General features: G+C 40.7%; 1 protein-coding gene across 1 annotated transcript in view; it reads left to right on the top strand.

The window, feature by feature from the left end:
- ASTN1 (astrotactin 1) overlaps positions 1–22,949 on the top strand; it is a 392,406-nt gene that overhangs the window by 121,347 nt on the left and 248,110 nt on the right. The window contains exon 2 of the mRNA XM_049868516.1: positions 6,472–6,659. Coding sequence (XP_049724473.1) covers positions 6,472–6,659 — 188 coding nt within the window. The remainder of the gene's footprint in view (positions 1–6,471; positions 6,660–22,949) is intronic.

The raw sequence follows: 22,949 nt of genomic DNA, 5'->3' as shown, positions 1-22,949 counted from the left end.
TCCTACTGCTTTGACCTCAGCAACCTCGGCAACCTCATTACCACTCAGCTGAATTCAGCTTGAAACTCAGGCTTTGCCAGGAATGATAAAAGGGCCCACAATGACCAAACTGATAGAGCCACTAGCAACTCTAAGTTATTCAGTTGAATTAAAGGACCCTTGAGAATTTCCCCAGTTCAAATCCACATCTGACTTTAAAGTCTCAAATTCTTTGAAAGAGGGTATTCTGAATGTGGTCCTCAATGAAGCTGTCTTCGGAGGAAATTCTGATCATGACATGATCTTAGCAACTCAGTTCAGGAATTCTCAGTATGTAGGGATGCTCAAAGAAGGAAACGGGCACTTAGGTGGTATGGGAAAATTGAGATGAGTGGAAGGGGAATTTTTGAAACAATGTTTTGGGTGTCCTAAGCTAACCCCACAAATAGACCGTGCTATAAGCTCCCAGCCCACAAGCTAACATTAGAACAATGACTAAGGCTAATTTAAAAGTGATTTCATCTTATCCTCCTTCTCTCTGCCTTTCCCTGTCCCAGATAATTCTCTGCCATCACTTTCCTTGCCCGAGGTACCAGCATCCCAGTTCTCTATTGCATGTAAAAGCTGAGTTCTGTTCCTTGAAGCCATGTATCTGTACCAGGATGAATGAGCATCTTTATCACCAGACTGGGGTCCAGTATGAAAATGGGCCTGTCTGTTAAAGGCTCTGCTCAAATCATTGTAAGCATGTGGACCCTGTGCTTAGAGGGAAAGGAAGGGTGGAGTACAGCTTATGCTTGAGAGACATTTGGGACACAAAAATCATTGTCTTTATAAGTGCTTGTGTATGACACACCCTTTTGGACTTAGAATAAAGGCATGTCAAAGCTACAAAAGGATCTTGAAGTTCAATTACCCAGATCCTCATTAGACAGATGAGAAAACTCAAAGCTAGGCAACTCATTCAAGGTTACTCAGACCATATCTGAGTCCCAATTCAGTTTTGACCAAATCAGAATACATGACTGTATTCATAATGGGACCCCACTGGAATCTAGTCTGTCTGCTACTCTCTGGGTCTTCCTGATTGTGATGGTTAAGATTGTGTGTCAACTTGGCTGGGCCATGATTCTCAGTGGTTTGGCAGTTATATAATGATGTAATTTGGCAGTTATGTAATGATGTAGTCATCCTCCATGATGTGATCTGAGGTAATCAGCCAGTCAGTTGTAAGGGGTGTTTCCTTTGGGGTCTGGCCTGCATCCAATATATATAAATACATATATATAATATGGATATTCTGGTAAACCTTACTTGCTTGGCCTGGATCCTGCAGCTGGCTCATCATCATCCGACCTCTGGTTCTTGGGACTTGAGCCAGCAGCCTGCTGTATTGCCTGCCAATGAATCCTGTTCACAGAGGCTAATGAATCCCAAGTTGCCTGTGAATCTTGGGATATATCAGCCTCTGCAGCCTGTGAGCCAGCAGCCTGCATTCCAACCTGCTGATCTTGGGTTCATCAGCCCCTGCAGCTATGTGAGTCAGGATAAGCCTCTGGCCTGATGCCTGACCCACAGACTTGGAAATTTCCAGCTTCTACAACTGTATGAGCCATTTCCTTGAAATAAATCTTTCTATGTATATAAATAAATCGTATATACTTCATTGGTTTTGCTTCTCTAAAGAACTCAGCCTAAATCATGGCTTAGTTTACTTCCTTGCTTAATAAAACTATGGATGATTTTCCATTAGCTCTGAACTCCTCAATCTAGCATTCAGATCCTTTCAAAGTTAAAATCAGTCTGCATTTTTAGCCTCAGTCCTCCACTTCTCCTCTCCATATCCTCCTCTCTGCAGCTTAATCAGACTTCCTGCAGTCCTGCAAACACACACGATCCTTCTGTTTCTTTACACACACTGTTCTTTTCATCTGGAATTGCTTCCTCAACATTTCTTCCCGTTTTATTTCTTCCCATCCATTTCTGCCTGGCCAACTCTCATCCTCTCACTCAACACCGCTGTGTAGTTATTCTTGGCCATGACTTAAATTTCCTACAAGATTGAAAATTCCTGAGAAGAGGGACCATTTGCTGAATGTGGCAAATACAGTATGCTTCAAAAGTAATTGTTGTATACAGGAATGAATGATACCCTGGTTTCTGTGGATTCCAGGCAGGTCCACAATTTCTGGAGGTGCTGAGAAGTATGAGGCATGGGGAGAGGAAGAAGAGACATGCAAAAGTCAAGACAGTCTTGGTTTTCCAGATAATCTTAGTCACAGAGTATGATTATGGTATTGGTGCACATGCCACCTGTGGTGTCTTGAGATAACTATGTAGGACCCTGTTGGCACTTGTTTTATTCAGTACATTATGGCAAAATCTCTGCCTCATCTTCACATCTCAGGAAGTGTTGGTTTGGAGTAACTATTTTATTACCTCCTTGCTCCTTGGTGTGGGGGCACTCAGGGAAGACTTGCATTGGTGAAACAATTTCTGAGCATTTTCTCTTCTTTACATATTCTGCTGACATCCAGACCACCATGATTCCATTGATGTACAACAGGGCTCTGATCTCAGCCCCACTGACAAGGAAATTCACAAGCCTTTTATTGTGCCCAGTGTATTTTTTCCATTGGTTGACCCAGGCCAGATATAGTATACATAAATGTGTTCCTAGTTTACCATTATATCAGATCTTGCCAGGAGAGGAAAAAAGCCAGGGAAGAAGCTATCATCCTGTAATCATCTTGAATCTAATATACGATGGATGCCCTTGGCAGGCGTGGTACCCTCCTTCCCTCATCCTCTGCCCTCTGAGATGTGTCTGGTCCAGGCAGGATCAGTATATCACCCATCCATGGGAATGGACATAAATAATTCACAGAGGGGCTCAAACGGCTGACCTGGAAGCCAAGGGCAAAGATTCTGTGCTCTAAGCCCACTCTTCATTGGAGAACTCTGCTGAAACCGTGCACCTTTCCTTGGTACCACCATTCTTAGGACCCTGAAGCAGAACATCTCCCCCCATAGAAATCATCTGGGACTGCTGATAAGTATGGAATTTTTTTTTTTTTAGGAGTGATGAAGATGTTCTAGAATTAGTGGCATTGGTTGCACAACTTGGGAATATACTAAAAATCACTGAATTGTACACTTTAAAAGGATACATTTTATGGTATGTGAATTACATCACAACTTTTTAAAAAGTCATGTGATACTGATACACTATGCAAAAACGTAAAACATTGCAGCACAAATACTCCTAAAAGACCACATGGACTTTGTGCTCAAGTACTTCCTCTCTCTCTGCATGTTCTGAGGTCTTGCCATCTGGTATGTGTGTGTTGGGGCTGGAACAGATGTGATAGAAGTTTGTCCATCTTTGTTCTGTGTCAGGTTGCTGTGACCTTGGTCCAATTATTTGCTTGTCTTTTCCTCCATAGTTAAAACAGAGGTAATGAGCCTGACCTACTTGATGAAGACCTCTGGGAAATAAAAATCCGTTTGTTAAGCGATTCAGAGATATGAGATGCTAGATTCTTTCTGAATAATTATGGGAAGAGATGAAGTGCCACTCATATGTGTGTGGAATAAATCCTGGGCTGGGTTGCAGTGGTATCGGCTGGAAGCTGGGTACCTGTTGCTCTGGATGATTTAATTATTCCATTAGGTGCTGTATTAGGAGCTGTTACTACTTGAGAGTTTTATGTCTGTGATGAGAAGGAGACAGAGTTTGGTTTCTCTGCTTTGATGGGAAAGGGGCTTGAGGAGGGAGGGGATGTTTCCCAGGAGAAATCTGCTGGGTGCTTTGTGGTGAAGGCATAATGAGTGATTGGAAGGGATAAGTGCTGATGAGCGAGATTTGTGATTGGAAGGTGTGTGGGTGAAGTGTTGCATGTGAAGGGTTTCTCAACCTGGAAATCTGGAAAGGCCTCCTTAGAGGAAAGGTGTACTTGGGAAGCCTGTGTGCCTGCCTCACCTAACAAATGGAGCCGTGCCCACGGCAAACCAGGGCCAGAAGGCCGAGGAGCTTCCATTTTCACACCCTCCATGCACTACAGCTCCTGGATGCTTGTATTTGTCATTTCCTGGGCCACATACAGTTTATCAAAAGGATGGTTGAGTCCTTTATGGGATTAGAGAGAGGGGCTAAGGAGGAAGGTGAACTCATATCACCTTATCTTTGCAACCTTCTCTTCTTCACTCACATCTCAAGTTTACTCTTCCCACTGGTCCATAGGATGGAAGCACATGCTATTGGTGTCTCTTGGGGACAGGTTAATGACCTGTGGCTCATAGAAACCCTCCTCACTGACCTGCCCTGAAGGAGCAGCGAATATTTTTTCTCCTTTCTCCTTTTGCTCCTCCTATCGGTGCCTGGTATCCTTTCCCTACCTCTCTACCTGTTGGAAGGAAGTCTACTCATCCTTCAAGGCCCAGCACCAATATTATCTTCCCCTGAGAAATCTATTCTCCTTCCTTCTTACCCCCTACCCAGGCAATATTACCTTTCCTTCTTCTGTGTCCCCTCACAACTTCGTCATCCACCTGGTACAGCATTTGCCACTTTGACTCATGGTGAGTTGGTGTGGAGAACTTACTGAAGACCTCATTTAGGTTACTAGCTCAGTGCCTAGACCAATGCCTGGCACATAATACAGACCCACCCACCACACCCACTGCTGTTGAGTCGATTCCGACTCATAGCGACCCAATGTATGTAAATAAATAAATAAAGCAGACCATCATTTGTGCTGTCCCACAAATAGTGAAGGATATTTATAAACTCCATAAATACTTAAAATTGCTTTCCTCTTTATGGCTCTGGTACTTGATGAGAGTACTATTCTAAATGTATCTTGTTAAATCTTTTTTATGTCTATGGAATTTTTTTTTTTTTTTTGTCAAAGATGATAAATTTGGGGAGAAGAAGCCAAGCATTTTAAAAAACTAAAATTTTGGAAAACAATGATTTGTCCAAGTGTGTTCAGCAGAATACTAGTTCCCTAGGGTGACAATAGTTGTTAAGCAAAAAATGGTTTGAGGGCCAAATGAAATTCAAGAAATGCTGTGTTAATCATGTTACTCTACTGTGGGATTTCTCAAAGCTTTGAAAAGACATGCTTTAGGAATACGAGAGAGGGCACATGCACAGTGTATTTTTGTAATACTAGCTTAATTAAAAAGCAAAGATGTCACTTTGAGGACTAAGGTGTGCCTGACCTAAGCCATGGTATTTTCAATCACCTCATATGCATGTGAAAGCTGGACAGTGAACAAGGAGGACCAAAGAAGAATTGATGCGTTTGAATTATGGTGTTGGCAAAGAATTTCGAATATACCATGGACTGCCAGAAGAACAAATCAATCTGTTTTGGAAGATGTACAGCCAGAATGCTCCTTAGAAGCAAGTATGGCGAGAATTCTCACGTACTTTGGACATGTTGGCAGGAGGGACCAGTCAGTCCCTGGAGAAGGATATCAAGCTTGGTAAAGTAGAGGGGCAGCAAAAAAGAGGAAGACGCTCAATCAAATTGATTGACACAGTGGCTACAACGATGGGTTCAAACTTAGCAACAATTGTGAGTATGGCACAGGACTGGGGAGTGTTTTGTTCTGTTGTACATAGGGTCACTATGAGTCGGAACTGACTCAATGGCACCTAACAACAGCAACAGCAGCTTCATACCTACTACAGTGCGAAATACATAATAGGTTTTTGGTGTTTTGTTATTAATTTGTTAAAAATAGTCCAGTGCCTTGTTTTGAAGCTCTGAGAAACAGATTAATGCTTGTCTCTGTGCTAAAGGCCCAATTCTTTACCACCCTCGTATATATTGTCTCTATTCTGTGCAAAACTGAAGAGAAATATTAAGGGAATTAAAAACATTACTGTGCCTGTCACAGTAAGTTATCAAACATCCCCAATAGACTATGCGGCAAATGCTTATGGTTTTAGAAATAACCTGTCAGCCCCAGTTGCTCTGCAGTAACCTCCCAGGACTGTTTCATAAATGCCAGTTCTCTGCACAGTAATTACCAACTAGCTTCTTGGTAGATTCACTGGTGTGTCTGGTAGTAATTGCTTGGGAACTTGCACTTTCATATTTACGAGAGGCAAACAACCTTGTATTTACCTGGGAGAGGGGAGGGGTTATCAGGTATTCAAACTGTGCTGTGTGGAGGATGCTACTGATCATAGAAATAAGGGTAAGTACTTGAATTTTCACCTTTTATTTTTCTCAGTGGGTGAGAGCCTGGCTCACTAGATTTAGGGTGGAAAGATGTGTAGTGAATAATCCTCTTCTTTTCAGGATCTCTTCCCTTCTTTGTGGTTTAGAGCAGTGTTAAGCCTGACCTAACTGCAGTTGGAACCCTTTGTTGCCCTCAGCTTAAACTTGTTAATCAGTATGAGTACATAGAAAGAGGAAGATGGAAAATTTAGTTCAGTTTGAATTCTCACCTGTGCCTTTGATGTTTGTCCTGTAGAGATCTCAGGGAACACGGAAGACATCCCCCTGGTGCGCTGGAGGCAGCAGTGGCTGGAGAATGGCACTTTGCTTTTTCATATCCATCACCAAGATGGTGCTCTGAGCCTCCCTGGACAAGACCCGACGGAAGAGCCCCAGCATGAGTCAGCCGAGGAGGAGCTGAGGATCCTCCACATCTCGGTCATGGTAAGAGCAGCTTGTCTTTGACCTCTCAGGTCATAGCTTGTGTCATTTTGACATTAAAAGACTTGGTATATTGCATTACTTACACTATGGAGGGTAATTGGCTTTACGCATGGCCAAGTGATTTAATCACAGTTAACTACTCTACAACAGCAACGAGACTAGTGTTTGGCCAAAAAACTGGGAACCATAGCCTAGCCAAGTTGATACATAAAATTAACCATCATAGTACCCTAGACAAAGCTCTACAATGACCAAACTCCACAGTGACCATTAATAAGTAAGTTTCCCATAGTGTCTTAGTGTAGGCAACATTATAAAAGTACAGAATATGCTCAGTGGCAAATGCATTCACTAGGGAGTAAACAAATGTTGCAGTAATTTCTAAGTACTGTTACCAAAGTGTTTTCCATAAGACCGAGCCCAGACAGGAAAGGGCTTTTATGAACCAGAGGTAATATCAAGTGGGGGCAAGAGATTGTCTTAGATTGGAATGATTCAGCTAGGAGGTTAGAATATCTTTTAGTAGTTCCTTAATTGTTTGTTGAATTACTGAATCTCTAAGCTGCATGCTGCTACCAAGCTTTCTTCTCTTTCTGCCAGCCCAGAGAAAGTGAGAATCCTGGATTTCTCTCCTCTTACCATAAGGGGTGTGTCAGTAGATACTTGCCCCTTCTGCTAGTCCAGCTCAGAAACTTCAAAATCAGCATTCCTTCTTCCATCCTGAAATTTGAGGACTCAAGAAAAGTAGAAGAGGGGGAAGGAGAAGGAAGTGGAGAATTTTTGCTTAGGGGGCAGTGAGTTTATGTTAATGTGAAATTGTTTGGAAAAGGATAAAGAATGGTTGCACAACTTGAAGAGTGTAATCAGAGTCACTGAGTTGTGTACATGTAGAAATTATTGAAATGGTGTATGTTTTGTTGTGTATATTTTCACCACAACTAAAAAAAGACAGACTTTTAAAAAAAAAGAAAATTAGAAGATTCTTCTTAAAATTTTAAGAACTCTTGTTCTAGAATCTCACTATAAAGTAAGTGCTATGGTGGACCACCACTCATCTGTCAATTTATCATAACGTGGTGGCTTGCATGTTGCTGTGATACTGGAAGCTATGCCACTAGTATTTCAAATACCAGCAGGGTCACCCACGGTGGGTAGATTTCATCAGAGCCTCCAGCCTAAGACAGACTGGGAAGAAGGACCTGGTGATCTGCTTCTGAAAACACTGGCCAGTGAAAACTTTATGGAAAGCAGTGGAACATTATCTGATACAATACTGGAAGATGAGCCCCTCCAGTTTAAAGGCACTCAAAATATGACTGGGAAAGAGTTGCTTCCTCAAAGTAGAGTTGACCTTAATGATGTGGACAGAGTAAAGCTTTTGGGACTTTCATTTGCTGATGTGACATGACATAAAATGAGAAGAAACAGCTGTAAACATCCATTAGTAATCAGAATGTGGAATGTATGACGTATGAATCAAGGAAAATTGGAAGTCATCAAAAATGAAATGGAACACATAAAGATTGATATTCTAGGCATCACTGAGCTGCAGTGGATTGGTATTGGCCATTGCGAATCAGACAGTCGTATGTTCCTCTGTGCCAGGAGTGATAAACTAAAGAGGAACAGTGTTACATTCATTCTCAAAAAGAGCATTTAAAGATCTATCCTGAAGTACAGTGCTGTTACTAATAGAATAATATCCATATACCTACAAGGAAGACCAGTTAATACAACTATTATTCAGATTTACATACCAACTACTACTGTTAAAGATGAAGAAACTGGAGATTTTTTACTAACTTTTGCAGTCTGAAATTGATCAAACATGTAATCAAGGTGAGTTGATAATGACTGGTGATTTGAATGCAAAACTTGGAAACAAAGAAAAAGGATCGGTAGTTGGAAAATATGCCTTGATAATAGAAATGATGTGGGAGATAGCATGATAGAATTTTGCAAGACCACCAACTTATTCATTGGAAATGCCTTTCTTCAACAACATATATGGTGACTATACATGTGGATCTTACCAGATGGAATACACAGGAATCGAATCGACTACATCTGTGGAAAAAGACAATGGAGAAGCTCAGCATCATCAGTCAGAACAAGGCCAGGAGCCAACTGCAGAACAGATCATCACTTGCTCATATGCAAGTTCAAACTGAAGCTGAAGAAAATTAAAACAAGTCCACGAGAGCCAAAGTAAGACCTTGAATATATCCCACTTGAATTTAAAGACCATTTCAACAATAGATTTGAGGCATTGAAACACTAATGACCAAAGACCGGACGAGTTATGGGATAACATCAAGTACATCATAATGAAGAAAGCAAAAGGTCATTAAAAAGAACGAAAAGACCAAAATGGATGTCAGAAGACACTCTGAAACTTGCCCTTGAACGTAGAGTAGCTAAAGTGAATGGAAGAAATGGTGAAATAAAAGAGCTGAAGAGAAGATTTCAAAGAGCATCTCGAGAAGACAACGTAAAGTATTATAATGAATGTGTAAAGGCCTAGAGTTAGAAAACCAAAAGGGAAGAACACCCTTGGCATTTCTTAAACTGAAATGACTGAAGAAAAAATTCAAGCCCCATGTTGCAGTATTGTAGAATTCTACAGGCAAAATATTGAATGATGCATCAAAAAGCATCAAAAGAAGATGGAAGGAATACAAAGAGTCACTGTATCAGAAAAAATGGGTCAACATTTAGCCATTTCAGGACATAGGACATGATCAAGAACTGATGGTACTGAAGGAAGATGTCCAAACTGCACTGAAGGCGTTGGCGAAAAACAAGGCTCTAGGAATTGATGGAATGACGATTGAGATGTTTAAACAAATGGATGCAATGCTCTACGTGCTCATTCATCTATGCCAAGAAATTTGAAATACAGCTACCTGGCCAACTGACTGGAAGAAATTCAAATTCATACCTGTTCCAAATAAAGGTGATCCAATGGAATGCGAAAATTATCGAACAATATCATTACTATCACATGCAAGTAAAAATTTTTCTTGAAGATAATTAAAAAATCATTGTAGCAGTACATCAAGAGCAAACTACTGGAAATTCAAGCTGGATTCAGAAGAGAACGTGGAATGAGGGATATCATTGCTGATGTCAGATGAATCTTGGCTGAAGGCAGAGAATATCAGAAAGATGTTTACCTGTGTTTTATTGACTATGCAAAGGCATTAGTTTGTGTGGATCATAACAAATTATGAAAAACATTGGAAGAATGGGAATTTCAGAACACTTAGTTGTGCTCATGAGGAACCTGCACATAAACCTAGAGGCAGCTGTTTGAACACAACAAGGGGATAGTGCATGGTTTAAAATCAGGAAAGGTGTACATCAAGGTTGTATCCTTTCACCATACTTATTCAATCTATATACTAAGCAAATAATCCAAGAAGCTAGACTATATGAAGAAGAACACAGCATCAGGATTGGAGGAAGACTCATTAACAACCTGCCATATGCAGATGACACAACTCTGCTCACTGAAAGCGAAGAAGACTTGAAGCACTTACTGATGAAGATCAAAGACCACAGCGTTCAGAATGGATTACACTTTAACATAAAAAAACAAAAATCCTCACAACTGGACCAATGAGCAACATCATGATAAATGGAGAAAATATTGAAGTTGTCAAGGATTTCATTTTACTTGGATCCACAGTCAACACCCATGGAAGCTGCAGTCAAGAAATCAAAGGATGTATTGTATTGGGCCAATTGGCTGCAAAACACCTCTTTAAAATGTTAAAAAGCAAAGATGGAGGCAGAGCCAAGATGGCAGAATAGACAGATGCTTCCAGCGGGCCCTCTTTACAACAACGACCCGAAAAAACAAGTGAAAGGAGTTTATTTATGACAAACTAGGAGCCCTGAACATCAAAGGCAAACTTAGAAAACGAACTGAGGTGCAGGGGGAGGAAGAGACGGTTCAGAAGTGGAGAGGAATTACTGGACCTGAACTGGGGGGAGCCCTCAGGCACCGTTCCTGGGAGCGGCAGCAGTGAGCTGGTATTAGCATTCAGCTGCAGTTTCCTTAGGGAGAAGCAGCCAGCCACACAGCCTACTCACGCCTCGGAACCAGAGAAGAACGGTGCTCTCAGGAAAAACTAAGTACTTCCGTGTATTTTACTGCCCCATCCCCCCCCACCCCAGGCTGGCTACAGCAGCTGACTTCCCTGGGCCTGAGACAGGCCCTGCTGAGCACCTAGAGTCATCCTCCCGGCCTTGGAGAAGGAATAAATTTGCAATTGGGGGGAAAAGATAATTTGCCAAATCCACTAACTGGGGGAGCTTAGGACAGAAGTGGCTCCTGTCCAGGCATAAATGGTCCATGGACTTTGAGTACATTTCCCCTCTGCATGGTCCTGTGTGGGCCTATTTCAGGAGAATAGGCCCTCGTTGGCAGACTCCAACGGTTTCAGCTGTGTGGCGGAGAGGCAGGTGTTTGATTTTTTACATTGCTTTGCCTATTAAACAGTGTCCTCACCTACTCACATCAGGGGCTTAAGGACTGGTAGCTCGACATGGGCCATGCAGCCACCCATAACAGGGGTCCAAGGATAACTGGTACCTCCCAATTCTTACAACCAAAAACATTGGGTGCCAATGGTCAATCTGCAGAACCCACCCACCTGTACACTCTAGGGAACAGGGACACGCTTTTCTCAGAGACACGTAGGGGAAGATTCTCAGCCTCCTGCCTTGTTCAGAGTGTGACCCCCTGCTGCAACCAGATACCAGTACCTACACCAATCACCCCTGCCCCTCTAAGACTATAGGACAGAGCCACACACTTGATGATCACCTACCTGGACACCTGAGCTGAATTCATACAAGAAAAGTGAATGGACTCCTAGACTGATATACCTGATAACTGCTCTAGCCATCTGGAGATTGGACGTCATAACTCCAAAGGCAAAAATAATCAAGCTAGCTCACTGAAGCAACCCATTTGGGCATATCACATCAAAACAAAGCAAGAAGCTATGACACAGTAAGCAAACACAAAATAAACTAGTACAATAACTTATAGATGGCTTAGAGACAACAGTCAATATCAAGTCACATAAAGAAACAGACCATGATCGCCTCAACAAGCTCTCAAAACAAAGAATCAAGGGATCTTCTAGAAGAAAGTGTTTTCCTGGCAATACCAGAGGCAGAATACAAAAGATTAGCATACAGAACCCTCAAGACATCAGGAAGGAAATCAGGCAATACGCAGAACAAACCAAGGAACACCCAGATAAAGCAATTGAAGAAATTAGAAAGATTGTTCAGGAACATAATGAAAAATTTAATAAGAGAAAATCACCAAATCAATACCATTTATAGTAGCCTCCAAGAAGATAAAATACTTAGGAATGAATCTTACCAGAGATGTAAAAGACTTGTACAAAGAAAACTAGAAAACACTTCTGCAAGAAACCAAAAGAGACTTACGTAAGTGGAAAAACATACCTTTCTCATGGATAGGAAGACTTAACATTATAAAAGTGTCTATACTACCAGAAGCGATCTATAGATTTAATGCAAGTCCGATCCAAATTCTAACAACATTTTTTAATGAGATGGAGAAACAAATCACCAACTTCACATGGAAGGGAAAGAGGCCCCAGATAAGTAAGGCGTTACTGAAAAAGAAGAACAAAGTGGGAAGCCTTACTCTACCTGATTTTAGAACCTATTATACTGCCACAGTAGTCAAAACAGCAGATGCATGGACCAATGGAACAGAATTGAGAATCCAGACATAAATCCATCCACATATGACCAGTTGATATTTGACAAAGGCCCCAAAACAGTTAAATGGGGAAAAGATAGTCTTTTTAACAAACGGTGCTGGCAGAACTGGATATCCATCTGCAAAAAAATGAAACAAGACCCATACCTCAATCCATGCACAAAAACTAACTCAAAATGGATCAAAGACCTAAATATAAAATCTAAAACGATAAAGATTACGGAAAAAAATATAGGGACAATGTTAGGAGCCCGAATACATGGCATAAACAGTATACAAAACATTACTAACGATGTAGAAGAAAAACTAGGTAACTGGGACCTCCTAAAACGTACACACCTAAGCTCATCAGGAGACTTCACGGAAAGAGTAAAAAGATTACCTACAGACTGGGAAAAACTTTTTAGCCATGATATTTCTCATCAGTGCCTGATCTCTAAAATCTACATGATACTGTGGAAACTCAACTAGAAAAAGACAAATAACCCAATTAAAAAATGGGCAAAAGATACGAACAGAGACACTTCACTGAAGAAAACATTCAGGTAGCTAACAGACACATGAGGAAATGCTCACGATCGTTAGCCATTAGAGAAATGCAAATCAAAACTACAATGAGATTCCATCTCACTCCAACAAGGCTGGCATTAATCCAAAAAACACAATACAATAAATGTTGGAGAGGCTGTGGAGAGATTGGAACACTTATACACTGCTGATAGGAATGCAAATTGGTACAACCACTTTGGAAATGAATTTGGCGCTTTCTTAAAAAGCTAGAAATAGAACTACCATCGGATCCAGCAATCTCACTCCTTGAAATATATCCTAGAGAAATAAGAGCCTTTACACAAATGGATATATGCACACCCATGTTCATTGCAGCACTGTTTACAATAGCAAAAAGATGGAAGCAACCAAGGTGCCCATCGATGGGTGAATGGATAAATAAATTATGGTATATTCACACAATGGAATACTGCACATCGATAAAGAACAGTGATGAATCTATGAAACATTTCATAACATGGAGGAATCTGGGAGGCATTTATGGTGAGTGAAAGTAGTCAGTTGCAAAAGGACAAATATTGTATAAGACCGCTATTATAAGAACTCGAGAAATAGTTTAAATAGAGAAGAAAATATTCTTTGATGGTTACGAGAGGGGGGAGGGAGGGGGTGTGGGAGTTTAGGTGATGGGAAGGAAAACACATAATATAAGTGAGGTCAGCATAACAGGACTAAACCAAAAGCAAAGAAGTTTCCTGAATAAACTGAATGCTTCAAAGGCCAGCATAGCAGGGGCAGGGGTTTGGGGACCATGGTTTCAGGGGACATCTAAGTCAATTGGCATAATAAAATCTATTAGGAAAACATTCTGCATCCCACTTTGGAGAGTGGCGCCTTGGGTCTTAAAGGCTAGCAAGCGGCCATCTAAGATGCATCAATTGGTCTCAACCCACCTGGATCAAAGTAGAATGAAAAACACCAAGGACACAAGTAATTATGAGCCCAAGAGACAGAAAGGGCCACATAACCCAGAGACTACATCAGCCTGAGACCAGAAGAACTAGATGGTGCCCGGCTACAACTGATTACTGCTCTGACAGGGAACACAACAGAGAACCCCTGAGGGAGCAGGAGAGCAGTGGGATGCAGACCCCAAATTCTTATAAAAAGACCAGACTTAATGGTTTGACTGAGATTAGAAGGACCCCGGTGGTCATGGCCCCCCGACCTTCTGTTGGCCCAGGGCAGGAACCATTCCCAAAGCCAACTCTTCAGACAGGGATTGGACTGGACAATGGGTTGGAGAACGATGCTGGTGAGGAGCAAGTTTTTGGATCAGGTGGACACTTGAGACCATGTTGGCATCTCCTGTCTGGAGGGGAGATGAGAGGGTAGAGGTGGTTAGAAGCTGGTGAAATGGGCACGAATGAGAGAGTGGAGGGAGGGAGCAGGCTATCTCATTAGGGGGAGAGCAATTGGGAGTATGTAGAAAGGTGTGTTTAAGTTTTTGTGTGAGAGAATGACTTGATTTGTTAGCTTTCACTTAAAGCACAATAAAAATTCAAAAAAAAAAAAAAAGCAAAGATACCAGTTTGAGGAGTGAAGTGCGCCCTGACCCAAGCCATGGTATTTTCAGTCACCCCGTATGCATGAGTAGGGTAAATAATGAATAAAGAAGACCAAAGAAGAATTGATGCGTTCGAATTATGGCATTGGTGAATAATATTGAATATGCCATGGACTACCAGAGGAACAAACAGATATGTCTTAGAAGATGTATAGCGGAATGCTCCTTAGAAGCAAGGATAGTGAGATTTCATCTCACTTACTTTGGACACGTTATCAGGAGTGGCCAGTCCCTGGAGAAGGACATCATGCTTAGTAAAGTAGAAGGTCAGTGGAAAAGAGGAAGACCCTCAATGAGAAGGATTGACACAGTGGCTGCAACAATGGGGTCAAGCATAACAATTATTGTGAAGATGGCACAGGATCCAGCAGTGTTTCGTTCTGTTGTACATTGGGTCGTTGGTAGTCAGAACTGACTCGATGGTACCTCACAACAACAACAAACTCAACAGATCACCAGCCCAGGTCCAGGTCTATATTTTAATTCCCCATGTATTGCTCTGGTACCATCACTACATTGCTGTTTAATTTTGTTCATTAGGGTGGGGTGGCTGAGCACATTCTAAATATATTTAAAAAAAAAATTATTTTCCAAAAGTTGGAATGTAAAATCTCCCTATAAAAGTTGTCAAAATGTGTTACATTTCTTCTTAAACCAGTGTCACCCTGACCTACTGGCTCGATAAGCTTCCCTCATATACACATTCTGTGTTATTTAAACTGTGAGATGGAGAAAAGAGTCCTTTCACAGCCAATGGTAAGCATTAATCTCCAGATAAGGCCAGAAAGCTAGCAGGTAAATGACATTGTTCTGTGCTGCGTTTACAAGTTAATTCAGCTTTAGAGCAAGGAAGTTAGAATACTTGTATGTCCTTAATCAAAGATCAGTGTTTCTTCCATCAGGTAAGTTGTCTTCAGTGTAGCTAGTAGTTTCAGGAGAGTGCTGAGATTGGGCAAATCAGCTGAATTAGCTGTGGCATTGACTGGGTGACAAATGTGGAGTACAGATTGTCTTTACCTTTATAGTATGGTCTGATTGGAAAGAAGAGAGCAAGGGTGGATTTCCCACTAGCCATTCACATCCTCCCATCAATGTGGAAAACAATCATGGCCATGAGTGATGATGTTTTGATGGGGGAAGGAGTCTGTGACCATTTCAAAGAACCAGTTTTTGTCTCAATAAATAAATCTTTAGGGTTCAGGGAAGTATATAGAGATTCCCAAAGATTAATTCTGACGTGTGATTGTGAATGAAGGAAAGACTCTGAATGCAGGAGATAAAGACAGGTAATTTGGCAGAGGTATAGTTGGGAGCGTGGATGTTGTGCGGATCCATGGAAAGATAAACGTACTCTGAAGCTTGTCAATAGCAAGTTGTTGTCCTACTTGCTGTATTACATCTTCAATGTAGTGAGGACACACCTTCTGTCCTCAAAATGAAGGATAAGTTTCACAGAAATAAGTTCTAGAAAAGTGTGTGTGTGTGTGTGTGTGTGTGTGGTGGGGGGCCTAGGTGGCTTTGAAGACAGAAATATACTGATGAAGGATGGCAACGAATTTGTGAAAATAGGTTGGCCCCTTAAAATATAACAACCCCTATGAGAAGCCCAGGAAACCCTGGTAGTGTAGTGGTTAAGATTTTGGCTGCTAACTAAAGGTCAGCGATTCAAATCCACTAGGCGCCCTTGGAGACCCTATGGGGCAGTTCTACACTGCCCGGTAGGGTCGCTATGAGTCAGAATAGACTTGATGGCAAAGGATTTGTTTTTTGTTTGTTTGTTTGTTTATGAGAAGCCCTACATTCGTAATGCTTTTTCATGAGATCCCTGCGTATCTGCCTAATCAAGCATTACTGGACAGTGGAGACTGGAATCGAGAGAGAACAAAAGGTGGGCTTTTAACTATCTCTGAGATCTTTCCTTCACCCATGGAGCTCATCCATGGCAGGCTATCAGTGACATTCTATTTCCCACATGAAATTTTTATACTTAGTTTAGCTTAGTTTGTCTTATTTCCAGCTAAGTTGGAGGAGGCAGAGGTACAAAGGCCATTGGCACAGGATAATGGCGGGGAAGTCTTGTTTTTGTCTTTAGCTTAGTCTCTTCGGTGTGGATAGATCCATATCTCTCATGAAAAGTTCTGGAAGACCTTTGTCCCTGCAGGAAAATAGAGATCTCAGGGGGAACTGAAGATATGAGTACTCCAATGGAGTCTACTGCAGCCCGCCTTGCAGTCCCGCTTCCTCCTTCCCGTTCCGTGCCAAACACCCTCACACACTGCCTTTCTTATCCTTAAGATTTTATTTTAGAAATAGTTTCAACATCTGAGTTTGTATATCTTCCCTCGGCTTAGAAACCAAGCCTGAGGGTATCCTATTTGAAAATGCCGTTCCTAGAGTCTCTGATGGTTTCTTCTGGGAGACTCAGGGATTGTTTGACTTTATTTGATATACTTTATACTGTATCCTTCAGAGGTAAAAGGGGCAACAATCTGAGGCATCTGGAATGGCAGCATAATAAATGTCAGGAGATGGCTAAATCCTTTGGCTAGTAACAGAGTTGACTAGTAAGATGCACTTAAGTCAATATTATCACCCAAACCCTGTTAATTATGAAATAACAATAGCAGGGCTATTTTTCATTAACTGTGATGAATAATACTGACGCTGGTTTTCAGTTTGGATCCAAATAGCACACTTTGAAAAAGAAAAAAGTTAAGATTATTATCAAAACATGAATATTCCCAGCTTTTTCTCGCTTGTTAAGAAAATGTATTTTTAAAAGCTTAACTGATAATCCTAAATATTTCCAATATGTGCAGAGGGAATTTATGGTTCTGTGAAAACCCTAAAGTTTGCATTTCTCTCATTTTGTATTTGCACTTTTCTCATTCATATTGCCTTAATGCAAGGACCACTGTTTATTTTTACATTTGCTATGTTTTGTTTTAAACACAAAATATAAGTAGTGAGAAAATGAGAAGCAAAGGGAAACCTTTTTTTGTATCTTTACGATGTTGTATGAATGTGAATTTGTAGGTCCTCTCTTGCACTGTACCCAATATAAGTATAAAAACATTACCACCAGCAAAATCATGGACTTGCAGAAAACCAATACCTCGACTGGGAATTGGAGCAATTTAAAACTTTGAAAAACCTTTTGCTCTTCTTATTTTTCAATCACCTCTTAAAATTTTTGAATTATTTTTTCCAAAGAGGCAGTATTTTTTCCTTGCGTGGGATAATTGGATTTCCTTCCTCAAATCTTTATATTATCGCTTTGAGGGTCAGCTGATGTATTTTAACCTCTTGCATGATTCAAACTTGGCTGAAGAGATTTATTTCAAATTTTGAAAGATAATTGACATTTAGAATTGCAGAAGTACGCAAGGATACTCTTTTGCAAACCGTTGAACAAGTGAAAGCAGAATCATCAAGTGGGAACTAATGGGTGAGTTTAAACCAAAATAAAGGAATTCTTCAGTTATAGGGCAAATTGTTTACTCTCTGAAAGACCAAGATTCAGTATGATTTTACATTAGATCTTTATATTGTGTGGATTTAAATTTTCATATTGTACTTTTGCTAATTTTCCATACGATATGCAGTTTTTCATCTTATGGCGTGTGAAAGAATTTCAAGGTACATAATAGAATGTTAATGTATTATCGAGATATCTCATCTTTATGATTAAAGATGACAGTCCTAATTGTTTTCCTGTATGCATAGTTTGGTTAAGTACATTTTTCCCAGCAAGTACCTTTCAAAATGCTTTAATTTGATTTTTTTTTTTTTCCCCATAGTGATAACTCCCACAGGTAGAGAATATCTTTTGTAGTTCAACTTTTTTAGGCGTAATTCACAGTTGTGGAAGGGGGGGAACTTTGAGCGTCTTTCAATCCCCTGGAGCATTTTGTGAATAGAGCCTATCAATCAAACCTGGGTGCTACTCAGGACCCGCTAGCCCCAGCTGTATGGAGCCCGCTGACCAGTATCTGCAGGCTCCTATGGCCTTGCACTGCTGGCTGCCAGCAGCAGCCATAGCCTGTTTCTAGTACTTCAATCTTTTTGGAGTTCCAGGTGAGCCCAGGGCACAGAATTCTCTTTTAGGGAAGCAATAGAGAGATCAAGATTTGGGGACAAAAGTCCCAGAGTCCAGGAAATAAAATGGTACTTGAGGGAAGTACCATTCTGGAGAATTCACATTTGGGGCTCTAGAGTCTAGCCCCCTAGAGTCGTTTTTTCAGGACTGCATGATGCTGTAGAGTCATGTTTTCAGGGCTACATAACAGCTTTGTGCTAGAGGACCTATTTTTGCTCTTACTGTTACACTCAAGTACAGCTCAGGTGCCTCAGCAGCACATGTTACTTTGCTAGAAGCTGTGCTTCATTTTCTTCCTAAAGCACAGCTACTTCTGGGGTGGAGAAGAGCAGTTCCAAGTGTGGTAATCACTGGATGTGATCAAGACCATCAGGTTAAGTGCCCATGAGCAAAGGAGAAAGGGCTAGATGCTTTTTATGTCAGCACGTTTTGCCATCAACAAGTATCTTATGAAAATTCATTAACAGATTCTTTAATCAATATCACTTTTGCCTATTTATGTCGATTGGTATCATTTGTTTAGTTAAGTAAAGACGCCTTGTTTTATCAGGGCCAGTCCGTCTGATCTGTAAGAAATAAATGGAGTAGTTAGACATGTCTTGTGTTGCCACAAAGGACAAATCTAGAGTAATAAATTAGAAGATACAAAAAAGGCACATCTTGAGTTAGCCCAAGGAAGACTCTTCTAGCAATTCAAGCCATTCAGCATGGGACTGGACTGACCTTACAGTATTCCTACCCACTTGCCAGAGCCATCCTCATGCACTTTGCCTTCCATTAGGAACATGGAAGTTCCTAAAATAGTTCCTAAAATAATAAGCAAGGTCCCTAAAAACAAAACCTCTTTGCTCTTGGAGCATCTCGAAAAGACTGATGTACAAGAGCCAGGAGATGTCAGGGTCTGCTTTGGGGTTATGCCAAGCATCATGGGAAGCCTTGGCTCACAAACTCCCTTACCTGGCACTATGGGATGGCTCTGCGTCTCTCTCTGAGATGCATTATATCCCTTGGCTGTTTCAGTTACTTGTCTAGTCCATTCTTTCTTGGTGCCCTCCTATATTCCTATGGAGTGGGAACCAGGGTAGAGGGGAAAACATTTAGAGTTAGACGAGTTGCATTCAAATCCTGGCTTTACCACTTTAGGTAGCTTGCTGACATTTTCTGGAGCTTCATTATCTCATCTGTGAAATGGGTGCTTGGGCTTTTCAGTTTTAAAAAAATGAATATGTACTTAGGCCTTCTTTCATTGGAGTTTTACTGTAGGGATTCATATGGAGATAAGGGAGATAGGAATATCTCAATTTAAAAAATGAATTAAAAGAGTTTTGTAATTGGAACTAGAAAGTGGTTGAGGATTCAAGGTATCTTGTCAATCCTCAGTTGTGGTAGTTTGTGGCTGGGATCTTTCTAGTCTGTTTCAACTGCTCCCATTGCTATGAACTAGCTTCTTTGTCCAGTCTGCTCTGTAAACCTTTTCCCCCATTTCAGAGGTTTTATATGTTTGTAGTTTCCATTTCTTCATCAAGCCACATTTACTTATGACCCCTTCTGACTTCTCTCAGCTTCACAATCTTTCTAACTTCTGTTCCTACTGCTAACTGCCAGGTTCCTTGCCCTCCCTCCCGCCCCCAATTATTCCAACTCCTTAGGGAAAGAAGCAGCTGGATCTAGCTGTTTACGATAGTTCCTATTTTTTGGAGCTCTTCATATCAAGTCATGCCATAGATGGATGTAGTCCTGACCTTCTCCTCTTGGGTGCAGTTGTGGGGAGAAGGGTTTATGTGGCATAGACAGTGACCACCACTGCTTCAAAGACAGCTTGGAACCACTTCCTTTAACAGAGTCTAAGAAGTCATGATTCCGTGATTGATTTGCTCAGTACAAAGGGGATACTAAAACCTAACTTGAAAGAGATTGGAAAGTTTGGATGATATCACAGACATCACCATCATCTTCATCGTAGCAATCTTATTTTGCATTTACTATGTGCCAGACGCTGTTTTAAGTGCTTTAAGTATATATTAATGTATTTTTTATTCCCATAAAAACACCATGAAGTCACGTTTGTTATTATCCCATTTGACATATGAGGAGCCTGAGGCCCAGAGAGGCTAAGTAAGTTACCAAAAATTAAACAACTACTAGGTTGCACCCAGACAATTGGTAAGCCTACTCTCTATACTATGAGAAGCATCCAGTTCATATCCTTACTGCCACCACCACCTCTACTGCCACTACCTCCTCTACTCTCTATACTATAGTCAACTCTCTATACTGTAAGTTTACTCTCCATACTCTAAGTCTATTCTCTATACTGTAAGTTTACTCTCTGTACTCTAAGTCAACTCTCATATTCTTAAGTCTATTCTCTATACTGTAAGTTTACTCTCTGTACTCTAAGTCAACTCTCATATTCTTAAGTCTACTCTCTGTACTGTGAGTCTACTCTCTGTACCCTAAGTCTACCCTCTATATTGTAAGTGTACTCTCTATACCCTAAGTTTACTTTCTATATTATAAGTGTACTCTTTATATTCTAAGTCTACCCTCTATACTCTCAGTCTACTCTCTATAAGTCTACTCTCTGTACTGTAAGTCTACTCTGTACTATAAGAAGCATCCAGTTCATATCCTGACCCATAGTAATTACCAACTGTGTATTTCTAATGTGTCCTTTTACCATCTTTTGTTGTTTTGCAACTTTTGTCTTCCTGTGACTCATGTGACCCTGTTCCCCATTGTCACTTGGATACTAATAACCTTGTGAGCATTGGGACTCACAACATCCTACTTTCAGCTTAGATTGTGGTAGAACACAGATCTTTCTTTCTGTGTCTACACCAGGCAGCTAACCCCGAAACCTCAGATTCTGTTCAGCTGGGCTAAACCCACCTGCTAACCTTGGCTTCAGCCGTATCACCTCACAGCTGGCCGTAGGTTTATTGGCAGGGAAAGGAAAAGGACAGTTGGGGACTTCCAGTTCTAAAAGTATGAAAGTCATGTAACAATAATAAACTTAGAGTTCTTCATATACATACTTTCACACTTCTGCAGCAAATTTTTAGAAACTAGAAAACTAATTTTAAAAGCACTGTTGAAAAAAAAAGCACCATTGACCTATTGATCTATCATTAACTTAAAAGAATTATTGGCTCACTCATTTATTTAGATATTGGTTCTTTCATTTAACGATAGCTGTCAGGTTTCAGGTACTTTTTTTTTTTAATGTACTAAGGAGATAGAAAATGAAAAAGACACATTTCTATTTTCAAGGAGAGTTTAATCATATTATTAATACTTAACTTTTGGAGATGGCCCCTGGCAGAACTGACACCCAGGTGGGAGCGTCAATCTTCTTTACTATTCCTTTACATTCTTTGTATCCTCTTTATGATTCTGTTCTCCTCTTTCCTGAAGCTCACTGAGGCCTTAAGTTACCCCTATCTGTCCAGGCAGCAAGGAAAATAGCTAATAAGCGAAATTTTCACAAGGATACAAATGCTTTAAAACAACTTGATATAATATTTTGTTCAGCAATTTAGTTCACTTGATATAGAAACCAACAATTTACCTTTAAATACTCAGTTCTGAAAATCTCTAAAGAGCTTTTTCAAAGTAGGAATCATCATTTTCATGGAGTTTAAATAGGTATTATAAAACATAATATTTATAGTAATAAAACCACCACTTACGAAACCCTCACTATGTCACAGACACTGTCTGAAATCATTTTCATGTATAATATCAATCAATTCTCATAGCAACCTTGTGAAATAGGTATTTAGGACCCCATTTTTCAGATCAGAACACTGAGACTTGAGAAGGAAAATGATAAGTCCAAGACCGTCCACACTGTGAGAGGTAGAGCCAGGATTCAGGACAAGTGTTAACTCTAGACTCCACTCTGCTATAAGACTCCACTGCTTGCTGGTATCAGGACGGGCTGTTTGCTCCTAGTTTTCCAGGCTGTAGAATGATTTTGGTTCTTTTAGCTAGAGTAGCAGAAACCCCTTACTTAAGAACATTAGGCGATGCCTAGAGAATCAGGCAGTGCGCTGTCACGTTGGGGTCTCTGAGTCACTCCAAAAGGTGACGAGCTAGATCAGGCAATAAGACCAAGCATTGCAAAGAAGGCTGGGCTTGGCTTTGAGCAAAGATTGCTCACTGAGAAACCAATGAGGACTATAAGTTCTATAGTATTGAACTTTAGTGAGGTCATTTATAGCAAGGGCTTTGCTATCAGAGAGACCAGATTTAAATCCTAGTTCTACCACATACTAA

Source organism: Elephas maximus, chromosome 24, assembly GCF_024166365.1.
Source record: "Elephas maximus indicus isolate mEleMax1 chromosome 24, mEleMax1 primary haplotype, whole genome shotgun sequence".
Classification (NCBI taxonomy): Eukaryota; Metazoa; Chordata; class Mammalia; order Proboscidea; family Elephantidae; genus Elephas; species Elephas maximus.
This window is presented reverse-complemented; position numbering and strand designations above follow the sequence as displayed.